Source organism: Lethenteron reissneri, chromosome 6 (assembly GCF_015708825.2).
Source record: "Lethenteron reissneri isolate LAM-NWPU_2019-01 chromosome 6, ASM1570882v1, whole genome shotgun sequence".
Lineage (NCBI taxonomy): Eukaryota > Metazoa > Chordata > Hyperoartia > Petromyzontiformes > Petromyzontidae > Lethenteron > Lethenteron reissneri.
Window position 1 is genome coordinate 9984772 of NC_083784.1, and position 12298 is coordinate 9997069.

The window sequence follows — 12298 nt, forward strand, 5'->3', positions numbered from 1 at the left end:
TCTGCTGCCGAGCCGAGAGTGCGAAATGTTTCCCGTAGAGTGTTTAACGTGGCAAGGCTGTGTCTGATTGTTCATGAAGACAACTTCAGTTCTGCATCATCGTGTCGACTTTTTCTTTTTTAATTCTCCAGCACGGGAAGTTGAGTCGACGGTGATCGCGAACTGCAGAAGGAAACAATTCCAACAACGCCATCTGTGGGCAAACACAACCCCAATTGAGGATGGAGAGACGTCTTGGCCAGCGGCGGAAAGAGTTGGCCAATGCGAGAGAGCCTCCCACTGCAAAGCAGAAGACCCCGGGGAGAGAAACCCACGCCTGTGAGTGGGGCCGGGGTAACGCTGCCGTGTGGAGGCGGCTCGAAGTGCACCCATCGCGGTCACCGTCGTGGGCAATCGTGGACGCGATGCCGAATCCGGCGAATGTGCGCAGCAGGAAGCGACTCGGGCCGCGCTCAAATTAGAAACGAGGGACGAAATGCCCCCCCCCATCCACCCAGTGCCTGGACCAGTACGCCTGGAGATGCTGCTCGAAAGGGAGGCGTTTTGCAGGCAGTTGTGAAGTGGCCGGACCAGACCTCGTGGTCCTGCGTGCCCTTCGACAATGAAGCCGCGGGGGGGGGGGGGCGCATCCGCCCTTATTGGGTGGTGCATTTCCCTGTTGCCACGTGCTGCGCGAGGTGGAAGCTCGCTGCGTTCAAGTCGCGGTGTTCTACCCTGGAGGCGTCAGCAGGCGGCGGCACAGACACACAGACACACACAGGCACACAGGCACACACAGACACAGGCACACAGACACACAGGCACACAGACACACAGGCACACAGACACACATACAGACGCACAGACGCACAGGCGCACAGGCACACAGGCACACAGACACACAGATACACAGACACACAGGCAGACACACACACGTACACAGACACACAGACACAGGCACACACGCAGACACACAGGCACACAGGCACAGACACACACAGACACAACACACAGACACACAGGCACACAAACACACAGGCACACAGACACACAGGCACACAGACACACAGACACACAGACACACATGCACCCGGGCGCTTGTCCTCGCATCGATTCGCCAGCCCGGGTTGTTCGACCATACTTCACCACGCTGGTCGACGCGTGTTGGGTGAAGCGGTGGGGGAGCTCCCCATGACCGCTTTAGATGCTAACCACTGCGCCACCGCTCTCTCATCTTGTAGAGATACTAAACGTTTATTTTATCAGGTAAAGGTCGCTGAGCGAGTAGCTATTTTTCAGAAGCGACCTGGCAACATGATACCACAACGAAGTGACTGATCAGCACGTGGAAATTTATAGCAGCCAAATACTCCGAACTCACGATGTTCATTCTAAATGTGGAGGGACAAACCGGAGGCCCCAGAGAAAAATCCACGGGCGAGGAGAGAGAGACGCGCAAACTCCAAATATACAGCAGCAGGCGTCAGGGTCGGAATCAAAGCCACGACCTCCTGCACGCCAGGCGAGGTAGTTAACATCTAGCCACCGTGGTGCCAACAGATGCACTGTGGCCTGCGCTGGGATCGTTTGAAGCTGATTTGTTTTGTAGCCAGATGAGAACTCAAGAAAACCGGGAATGAGTCCATCGAGAGTGACCTGGGGTTACCCCTCCAGAGTGACCTGGGGTTACCCCTCCAGAGTGACCTGGGGTTACCCCTCTACAGTGACCTGAGGTTGTCCCTCTAGAGTGACCTGGGGTTACCCCTCTAGAGTGACCTGGGGTTACCCCTCTAGAGTGACCTGGGGTTACCCCTCTAGAATGGCCTGGGGTTACCCCTCTAGAGTGACCTGGGGTTACCCCTCTAGAGTGACCTGGGGTTACCCCTCTAGAGTGACCTGGGGTTACCCCTTTAGAGTGGCCTGGGGTTACCCCTCTAGAGTGACCTGAGGTTACCCCTCCAGAGTGACCTGGGGTTACCCCTCTAGAGTGACCTGGGGTTACCCCTCCAGAGTGACCTGGGGTTACCCCTCTACAGTGACCTGGGGTTACCCCTCTACAGTGACCTGAGGTTACCCCTCCAGAGTGACCTGGGGTTACCCCTCTAGAGTGACCTGGGGTTACCCCTCTAGAGTGATCTGGGGTTACCCCTTTAGAGTGACCTGGGGTTACCCCTCTAGAGTGACCTGGGTTACCCCTTTAGAGTGACCTGGGGTTACCCCTCTAGAGTGACCTGGGGTTACCCCTCTAGAGTAACCTGGGGTTACCCCTCTAGAGTGGCCTGGGGTTACCCCTCTAGAGTGGCCTGGGGTTACCCCTCTAGAGTGACCTGACGTTACGCCTCTAGAGTGACCTGGGGTTACCCCTCTAGAGTGACCTGAGGTTACCCCTCTAGAGTGGCCTGGGGTTACCCCTCTAGAGTGACCTGATGTTACCCCTCTAGAGTGGCCTGGGGTTACCCCTCCAGAGTGACCTGGGGTTACCCCTCTAGAGTGGCCTGGGGTTACCCCTCTAGAGTGGCCTGGGTTACCCCTCTAGAGTGACCTGGGGTTACCCCTCTAGAGTGACCTGGGGTGACCCCTCTAGTGGGGTTACCCCTCCAGAGTGACCTGGGGTTACCCCTCTAGAGTGACCTGGGATTACCCCTCTAGTGGGGTTACCCCTCTAGTGGGGTTACCCCTCTAGAGTGACCTGGGGGTTACCCCTCTAGAGTGGCCTGGGGGTTACCCCTCTAGAGTGGCCTGGGGTTACCCCTCTAGAGTGGCCTGGGGTTACCCTTCTAGAGTGGCCTGAGGTTACCCCTCTAGAGTGGCCTGGGGTTACCCCTTTAGAGTGACCTGGGGTTACCCCTCTACAGTGACCTGAGGTTACCCCTCCAGAGTGACCTGGGGTTACCCCTCCAGAGTGACCTGGGGTTACCCCTCTAGAGTGACCTGGGGTTACCCCTCTAGAGTAATCTGGGGTTACCGCTCTAGAGTGGCCTGGGCTTACCCCTCTAGAGTAACCTGGGGTTACCCCTCTAGAGTGACCTGGGGTTACCCCTCTAGAGTGATCTGGGGTTACCGCTCTAGAGTGGCCTGGGCTTACCCCTCTAGAGTAACCTGGGGTTACTTCTCTAGAGTGGCCTGGGGTTACCCCTCTAGAGTGGCCTGGGGTTACCCCTCTAGAGTGACCTGAGGTTACCCCTCTAGAGTGGCCTGGGGTTACCCCTCCAGAGTGTCCTGGGGTTACCCCTCTAGAGTGGCCTGGGGTTACCCCTCTAGAGTGGCCTGGGGTTACCCCTCTAGAGTGACCTGGGGTTACCCCTCTAGAGTGACCTGGGGTTACCCCTCTAGTGGGGTTACCCCTCCAGAGTGACCTGGGATTACCCCTCTAGTGGGGTTACCCCTCTAGTGGGGTTACCCCTCTAGTGGGGTTACCCCTCTAGAGTGACCTGGGGTTGTCATCTGCTGCCAGTCGGGATGCGATGATTGCTGCTTCTGCTGCGGCTGTGTGTGTGACTCCAATTGGGTCATTTGCGGTGTAAATTTTCGAATGTGGCCTAATCTGCACCCCTGAGGGCGGCATGCGACGGCCAACTCTTGCGAATGACGCCACGAGGATCCTTAAATGTCTCCCCGCGAAGTAGACGACCTCAATTATAACACCCATGATCGCACCCGCAGCAATAATAATCGGGGCGGCCCGCCCGATTCGAACCGCCCCACCCCCTGCCTTGTGACCTCGCTGCTTCGCCTCGTGGGAGGATCGCGACCTCCGCTACGTGCCGGCCACGTGGTGCGACGCGGCCACGTGGTGCGTCCCGGGGCCGCTGGTGGCGCGAGCTGCTGGACGGCGTCACCCGTCGCGCCTCTCGCCGCCTCCTCCGTTGCCCAAGACTCCGAGGCGCCATGGGGGCAGTGCGCAATCATCCGCATGGTAACGAGGCCTCGTCCCCAGAGTGGGGGTAGGGGTGGGGGGTAGGGGTGGGGGTAGGGGTGGGGGTAGGGGTGGGGGTAGGGGTGGGGGTAGGGGTGGGGGTAGGGGTGGGGGTAAGAGTGGGGTAGGGGTGGGGGTAGGGGTAAGAGTGGGGTAGGGGTGGGGGGTAGGGGTGGAGGTAGGGGTGGGAGTAGGGGTGGGGGTAGGGGTGGGGTGTAGGGGTGGGGGGTAGGGGTGGGTGTAGTGGTGGAGGTAGGGGTGGGGGTAAGAGTGGGGTAGGGGTGGGGGTAGGGGTAAGAGTGGTGTAGGGGTGGGGGTAGGGGTGGGGGGTAGGGGTGGGTGTAGGGGTGGGGGTAGGGGTAAGAGTGGTGTAGGGGTGGGGGCGCGTGTGAGGGTGAGGGATCGTGTCAGGCTGTGTTGGGATGGGTGTGTGTACGATTATGTAAACCGGTCCTGGGCCTCCCCAAGGTCGACTCAGCCTTAAATGAGTACCTGGTGCGGTGTGTAAACATCGCCACGAGAGAATCAAAGGCGGCCGAGCGGGGTGCTGACCACCACCATTCCGGTCTTCATGGGTGCATACTCACGAACAGCACTTGCCCCAATAGTATGCCAAGAGCTATACGGGGGCTCTTTACCTCTGTATTCGTGTGTGGGGGTGGTGCCAGCTGTCTCGTGTGCTCTGGCAGGGTCCACTGCAACCTTCGCCCTTGCGACTCGGCCCGCCAGGTGTGGCCGCCTGGGCGAGGGGCCGACTCAGTCATTCATCACAAATCCTAATGGGGCCATAATGTAGGAGACACATAATGGAACACAATGGCGAGTTAGACTCGCCCTTGGCATATCAATGTGCCATTTCCGCCACTTATCCAGTTTCTAAATATGAGATGAGTCCGGATGCTATTTGGTTCCAGGAGAGCACGCACGGCGTGGCCGGTGCACTGGAGCTGCCTCCAATGCACGATCATCGCAACACCAAGTGAGCACAGCGCTTTTGTTCACCCCCCCTCCCCCCCGTCCATCCACGTAGTGGAACATTCCTCTCCCATGAGCTTTCATAAGCAAGCGCGCTGGACCGCGCCTCATACTGGGTGGTTCGCCCTTCTCAGCGCGACCCAAGAAATGCCTCGGAGCTCGCTCCTCCGTGAGCGCGAGCGAGCGCTGCCGCCCGGCGCCTCCACCCTCGTGGCCGTCTGAAGACTCGGCGCTGCTGCTGCTGCCTCGTGGCTCGTGCCACGTGTCGGGTGGAGGCGGTGATCGTGCCGAGAGGCGCTCAGCGCTCACCTCAGAGCCACGCAGAGCGGCCGCTTCAGCACCAAGGACAGCGGCCGCCGGCCTCTGCTCAGCATCATTTCGAGTGTCTCGGCATCTCTGAGTGCTGCTGGCGCTCGCCCCGGCCCCGTGCGTGCACAGCACTCACAGAGCCGGCGCGCAGCGCGCTGTAAATACGCGCGTCCCGTGCCCGTATACACACACACAGCCCTCACCCACTCACCCACCACGCACACCGCACACGCGACACGCTACACTCGCACATAGATAGCCGCTCATTATTATGGACATTGAAATACGCCGCGGCAGGCGCTGCTTGAGCGGCCAAGTCAGGAGTGTAGAAGCAGCTGCTGCTGCTACTGCTGCTGCTGCCACTGCTGCTGCTTCCTGCGTGCAACATCGGGTGGTGGTTACCCGCGGCGCCTGCCGCGTAACTCGTCGCGCGCCATGGCAACCGCGCCTGCCCTCTGCCCTCTCCTCCTGCGCGCCCTCTACCCCCTGCTGCTGCTGCTGCTGCCGCCGCCGTCGGCCGCATCTCTGGGCTGCCCCAGGACCTGCGTGTGCGACTCCCCGGGCGGGCAGCTGCCCGTACGATGCGAGAAGCCGCCTCTCTCCCTGCCGCGCGACTCTGTCGGCAACGTGAGCGTCCTCGCCATCACGGGCGGCTCGGCGCGGACCCTCGACTGGAACGGCACCCGGCTGCCCAATCTGCGCGTCCTCAACCTCAGTCGCAGCGGCATCGACACTCTCGACCGCGCCTCCTTCCCGGCGCCGCCGCTATCGCTCGAATCCCTGGACCTGAGCGACAACGGCCTGCGGAACATCTCCCCGGAGGCCTTCGCGGACCTCCGCGAGCTCCGCACCCTGGAGCTGAGCCGCGCGCTCCACGGCGACTCCGCCTCGGGCGCCGCCGCCGCGCTCCTCGCCGCCGTCTCCGAGGCGCGCCTCGGCAACCTCGCCGTGCTGCGACTGAGCGGCAACGGGATACGCGAGCTGGCGCCCGGGACTCTGTCCGCCCTGCGCGCCCTGGAGGTGCTGGACCTGCGCCGAAACGCCCTGCGGCGTCTCAGCAACGCCACGCTGGAGGAGATGAACTCCCTGCCGCGGCTCCGCGAGGTGTGGCTGGCGGGCAACGCGTTCGTGTGCGACTGCCACTTGGCGGAGACGGTGCTGTGGCTCACCGACAGGAACCGGGGCCGGAACAAGGCGAGGGACGCGAGCAGCCTCGTGTGCACCGTCACGCCGGGCTCGTCCTCAGCAGCAGCAGCAGCAGGAGGAGGCGCATCCGCGGGTCCGACCGCGGTCTTCAACACCACGTCGCTGCTCTCACTGCAGACGCTGCGGGGCTGCGCGGGGGAGCCCGTCGCCTCCTACGTGCTGCTCGGCATCGTGGTGGCGCTCATCGGAGTCATCTTCCTGTTCGTGCTCTACCTGAACCGCAGGGGCATCAAGAAGTGGCTGACCCACATCCGAGACGCGTGCCGCGACCAGATTGAGGAGTACAATTACAGATACGAGCTGGACGCGAACCCGCGCATCGCCAACGTGGTTCCGCCTCTAGAACTTTGACACCGACGCCTCTCGACTCGTTTTCGCTCGAGCGTAGAATCTCGCCGTCCGACACGTGGTGGTGTTTTGTTGTTGCTGTAACGACCAAGTGGCAAGCTGAGGCCCCACCCCACTGAGACGGGCGTCTGGCAAAAGGCCCCGCGGTGCACGTGCGATAAGTAACATGCACGGTACATCAAGTATGCGAGTGCAGGGAAGCGTCAACGCGGGTTTTATCTATTTATTCAAATGCTAAATAATAATAACAGGGACGTTTATTTTACAGAGCAGCGTTCGCGCAAATTTGCATCTCAAAGTAACCGAGCAAAGAGTAGAATGCAGCACAGCCGGGAGAGAAGCCGTCGTCGTCGCGCCGTGAAGAATTGACGACCGCCAAATGTCCTCACAAGCGAGTCGCGCGGCGTTGAGTGCAACGCGTGGCCGTGCATCCCAGCGTTGTCGCCGCTGAGTAACGGCTGCACTTTATCGACCGAGCCATTCGTCTGCGGCAACGTGCGCACGCGACGTTCAATTTCGGAGACGGTTACCGGGAAATGTAAAATTGTCACGACCGGTGAGAGCGATCGCCCCCCGTCCACCTCCCGCTAGTAGTTTTAGTTTGTCGAGCAAGGGTCTGGAGGAAGGGTCTCCGCGTGTACGCGATCAGCTCTCTTGTGTCAGCAGGTTCGCGTCTGGTGGCTATCGTCATCATCGCCGTGATGCGGCCATCTGTTCGATCCACTAAAGGGGCCTATTTAGAGTGAACGCGCGCCCGTTGAGAGGAACACGTTGAGGAGGAACGCGTTGAGCCTGGCAGACGCACCAGAGGCTGGAGCCGACCGGGGCAGCCTCGCGGTGCGACGTCTGTCCCCTTCGACTTCGCGCTGCCCCAGTGAGGGCATAGCAGAGTCTCAAGCTACGCAGAGCGCTTCCATATCACGTCTCTCTCTCTCCTTCTTTGTTCCGTATGTTATAGGGCGAGCAGGCTGGCAGTGCAGTGGCAATGCTCGTGTCTCGCACAGTGAGAAGGGCCTGGGTTCGATTCCTGGCACGGGTGCCCTTTAAATGTGGAGTCTGTACGTTTTCTCTCTCTCTGTCCTTGCATGGGTTGTTTGTTTCCGGGTTCTTCGGTTTCCTCCCCGAGCAAAAATAAATGCAATGTAATTGGTATTGGCCCAACGTCCCAATGCTGAAATATTACCTGTAAATGATTCAGTCGGGACTGCACACGCAGCAATATCGCCCCCCCCCTACTGTGAGCGCTTGAAAGAGAGCTTCGAGACTCATTGAGGCGTTCTTGTGTAAACAAGCAGAATAATGATGGAAGTTATAACACAACCACGGGAATCGTGTGCAGGGTGCAGGAGGATAGGGTGGACACCTTGGAGGTAGTGGTGGGTGGGACGCGTGTGCAGGGTGCAGGAGGATAGGGTAGGCAACTTGGAGGTAGTGATGGGTGAGACGCGTGTGCAGGGTAGAGGAGGATAGGGTAGGCAACTTGGAGGTAGTGATGGGTGGGACGCGTGTGGAGGGTGGAGGAGGATAGGGTAGGCAGCTTGGAGGTAGTGATGGGTGGGACGCGTGTGGAGGGTGGAGGAGGATAGGGTAGGCAACTTGGAGGTAGTGATGGGTGGGACGCGTGTGGAGGGTGGAGGAGGATAGGGTAGGCAACTTGGAGGTAGTGATGGGTGGGACGCGTGTGCAGGGTAGAGGAGGATAGGGTAGGCAACTTGGAGGTAGTGATGGGTGGGACTCGTGTGGAGGGTGGAGGAGGATAGGGTAGGCAACTTGGAGGTAGTGATGGGTGGGACTCGTGTGCAGGGTAGAGGAGGATAGGGTAGGCAACTTGGAGGTAGTGATGGGTGGGACTCGTGTGCAGGGTAGAAGAGGAAGGCAGGAGGCCGAGGCGGAGGTCGAACGGCACCCAGAGGCAGGCGGCCAGGGGAAGACCCAACGCGGACGAGGGGAGTGGTGCATGGAGGTTGGCTGCGCTGTGCCAAATCTGAGAGATGTGGCATAAGGAAAAGAGCGATGCGCGTTTGTGTTGGTTGTGTGAGACCAGGGTGTGTGTGTGTGTTGATTGTGTTAGACCAGGGTGCGTGTGTGTGTGTTGTGTTAGACCAGGGTGCGTGTGTGTGTGTTGTGTTAGACCAGGGTGTGTGTGTGTGTGTTGTGTGAGACCAGGGTGTGTGTGTGTGTGTTGTGTTAGACCAGGGTGCGTGTGTGTGTGTTGTGTTAGACCAGGGTGCGTGTGTGTGTGTTGTGTTAGACCAGGGTGTGTGTGTGTGTGTTGTGTGAGACCAGGGTGTGTGTGTTGATTGTGTGAGACCAGGGTGTGTGTGTGTTGGTTGTGTGAGACCAGGGTGTGTGTGTGTGTGTTGGTTGTGTGAGACCAGGGTGTGTGTGTGTTGGTTGTGTGAGACCAGGGTGTGTAAGTGTTGGTTGTGTGAGACCAGGGGGTGTGTGTGTGTGTTGTGTGAGACCAGGGTGTGTGTGTTGGTTGTGTGAGACCAGGGTGTGTGTGTGTTGGTTGTGTGAGACCAGGGTGTGGGTGTGTGTGTTGTGTGAGACCAGGGTGTGTGTGTTGATTGTGTGAGACCAGGGTGTGTGTGTGTGTGTTGTGTGAGACCAGGGTGTGTGTGTGTGTGTTGGTTGTGTGAGACCAGGGTGTGTGTGTGTGTTGGTTGTGTGAGACCAGGGGGTGTGTGTGTTGGTTGTGTGAGACCAGGGTGTGTGTGTGTGTTGTGTGAGACCAGGGTGTGTGTGTGTTGGTTGTGTGAGACCAGGGTGTGTAAGTGTTGGTTGTGTGAGACCAGGGTGTGTAAGTGTTGGTTGTGTGAGACCAGGGGGTGTGTGTGTGTTGTGTTAAACCAGGGGGTGTGTGTGTGTTGTGTGAGACCAGGGTGTGTGTGTGTGTGTTGTGTGAGACCAGGGTGTGTGTGTGTTGGTTGTGTGAGACCAGGGGGTGTGTGTTGGTTGTGTGAGACCAGGGTGTGTGTGTGAGACCAGGGTGTGTAGGTGTTGGTTGTGTGATACCAGGGTGTGTGTGTGTGTTGTGTTGTGTTAGACCAGGGTGTGTGTGTGTGTGTGTGTTGTGTGAGACCAGGGTGTGTGTGTGTGTTGTGTGAGACCAGGGTGTGTGTGTGTGTGTTGGTTGTGTGAGACCAGGGTGTGTGTGTGAGACCAGGGTGTGTGTGTTGTGTGAGACCAGGGTGTGTGTGTGTGTTGGTTGTGTGAGACCAGGGTGTGTGTGTTGGTTGTGTGAGACCAGGGTGTGTGTGTGTGTTGGTTGTGTGAGACCAGGGTGTGTGTGTTGGTTGTGTGAGACCAGGGTGTGTGTGTGTGTTGTGTTGGTTGTGTGAGACCAGGGTGTGTGTGTGAGACCAGGGTGTGTGTGTGTGTTGGTTGTGTGAGACCAGGGTGTGTGTGTTGGTTGTGTGAGACCAGGGTGTGTGTGTGTGTTGGTTGTGTGAGACCAGGGGACGGCTTCTAAGTGGATGTCACAGCACGCGGGACGTCACGCTGGTGGCCCGGACGGCGCTGGGGACCGCGCGTGGGTTGCAGAAATAGTGTGGATAATTATGGCGCCCCCCCTCCCCCCCTCCGCCCGTTATCGCCGGCAGACCGGAGCCACGCGGTCACCGCGACGCGAATTGAGTTGCTCAGCCTGACGGGTGGCTGAGACGCAGGCGACGGGAGCGCGAGAGCTTTAACACGCTCGTCTGGTGTCGGTACACGGGGACATCGGGCACAATGTCAAACGCACGCGACGCGTTGTGGCCCTGGGCAGTTTTAAATACCGCGATCGAAATTGTGCCGAACGCGTTCACCTCCGACGAGGAGTTGGTGGCTCACGCTGCCGAGACTCGAGTAGGCGACCCGCACGAGGTGACCAGAAAGACAGCAGCAGCAGCAGGAGGAGAAGCAACAACAGCAACAGCAGCAGCAGCAGGAGCAACAACAGCAACAGCAGCAGCAACAACAGCAGCAGCAACAGCAGCAGCAGGAGGAGAAGCAACAACAGCAACAGCAACAGCAGCAGGAGGAGAAGCAACAACAGCAACAACAGCAACAGCAGGAGGAGCAGCAGCAGGAGGAGCAACAACAACAGCAGCAGGAGGAGCAGCAGCAGGAGCAACAGCAGCAGGAGCAACAGCAACAGCAGCAGGAGCAACAGCAGCAGGAGCAACAGCAGCAGCAGCAGGAGGAGCAGCAGCAGGAGCACGAGTCGGCCAATCACCCATCCGTCCGCGTTTCCGAGCGCCGCCACATCGACACTCACCACTCACTCATCACTCACTCACTCACCACTCACTCACCACTCACTCACTCACCACTCACTCACCACTCACTCACCACTCACTCACTCACCACTCACTCACCACTCACTCACTCACCACTCACTCATCACTCACTCACTCACTCACCACTCACTCACCATCACTCACCACTCACTCACCACTCACTCACCACTCACTCATCACTCACTCACCACTCACTCACCACTCACTCACTCACCACTCACTCACCACTCACTCACTCACCACTCACTCACCACTCACTCACCACTCACTCACCACTCACTCATCACTCACTCACTCATCACTCACTCACCACTCACTCACCACTCACTCACCACTCACTCACTCACCACTCACTCACCACTCACTCACCACTAACTCACCACTCACTCACCACTAACTCACTCACACTCACTCACCACTCACTCACCACTCACTCACTCAACACTCACTCACCACTCACTCACCACTCACTCACTCACCACTCACTCACTCACCACTCACTCACCACTCACTCACCACTAACTCACCACTCACTCACCACTAACTCACTCACCACTCACTCACCACTCACGCACCACTCACCACTCACTCACTCACCACTCACTCACCACTAACTCACCACTCACTCACCACTCACTCACTCACCACTCACTCACCACTCACTCACCACTAACTCACCACTCACTCACCACTAACTCACTCACCACTCACTCACCACTCACGCACCACTCACCACTAACTCACTCACCACTCACTCACCACTAACTCACTCACCACTAACTCACCACTCACTCACCACTCACTCACCACTAACTCACTCACCACTAACTCACTCAACACTCACTCACCACTCACTCACCACTCACTCACCACTCACCACTCACGCACCACTCACCACTCACTCACCACTAACTCACTCACCACTCACTCACTCACCACTCACTCACCACTCACTCACTCACCACTCACTCACCACTCACTCACCACTCACTCACCACTAACTCACCAACTCACCACTCACTCACCACTCACTCACCACTCACTCACTCACCACTCACTCACTCACTCACCACTCACTCACCACTAACTCACCACTCACTCACCACTAACTCACTCACCACTCACTCACCACTCACTCACCACTAACTCACCACTCACTCACCACTAACTCACTCACCACTCACTTACCACTCACGCACCACTCACTCACCACTAACTCACTCACCACTCACTCACCACTAACTCACTCACCACTAACTCACCACTCACTCACCACTCA

At 58.6% G+C, this 12298-nt stretch overlaps 1 protein-coding gene across 1 annotated transcript; it reads left to right on the forward strand.

Moving 5' to 3' along the window:
* Nucleotides 1-4996: 4996 nt before the first annotated feature.
* LOC133354872 (trophoblast glycoprotein-like) lies at nt 4997-8184 on the forward strand. The gene has a single exon (XM_061572026.1). The coding sequence runs from the start codon at nt 5615-5617 to the stop codon at nt 6734-6736; it is 1122 nt and encodes a 373-aa protein (XP_061428010.1). The 5' UTR covers nt 4997-5614; the 3' UTR covers nt 6737-8184.
* Nucleotides 8185-12298: the final 4114 nt, after the last annotated feature.

Excerpts from the sequence above, each read along its gene's own strand:
- LOC133354872 (XM_061572026.1), top strand. The coding sequence starts at position 5,615 with ATGGCAACCGCGCCTGCCCTCTGCCCTCTCCTCCTGCGCGCCCTCTAC.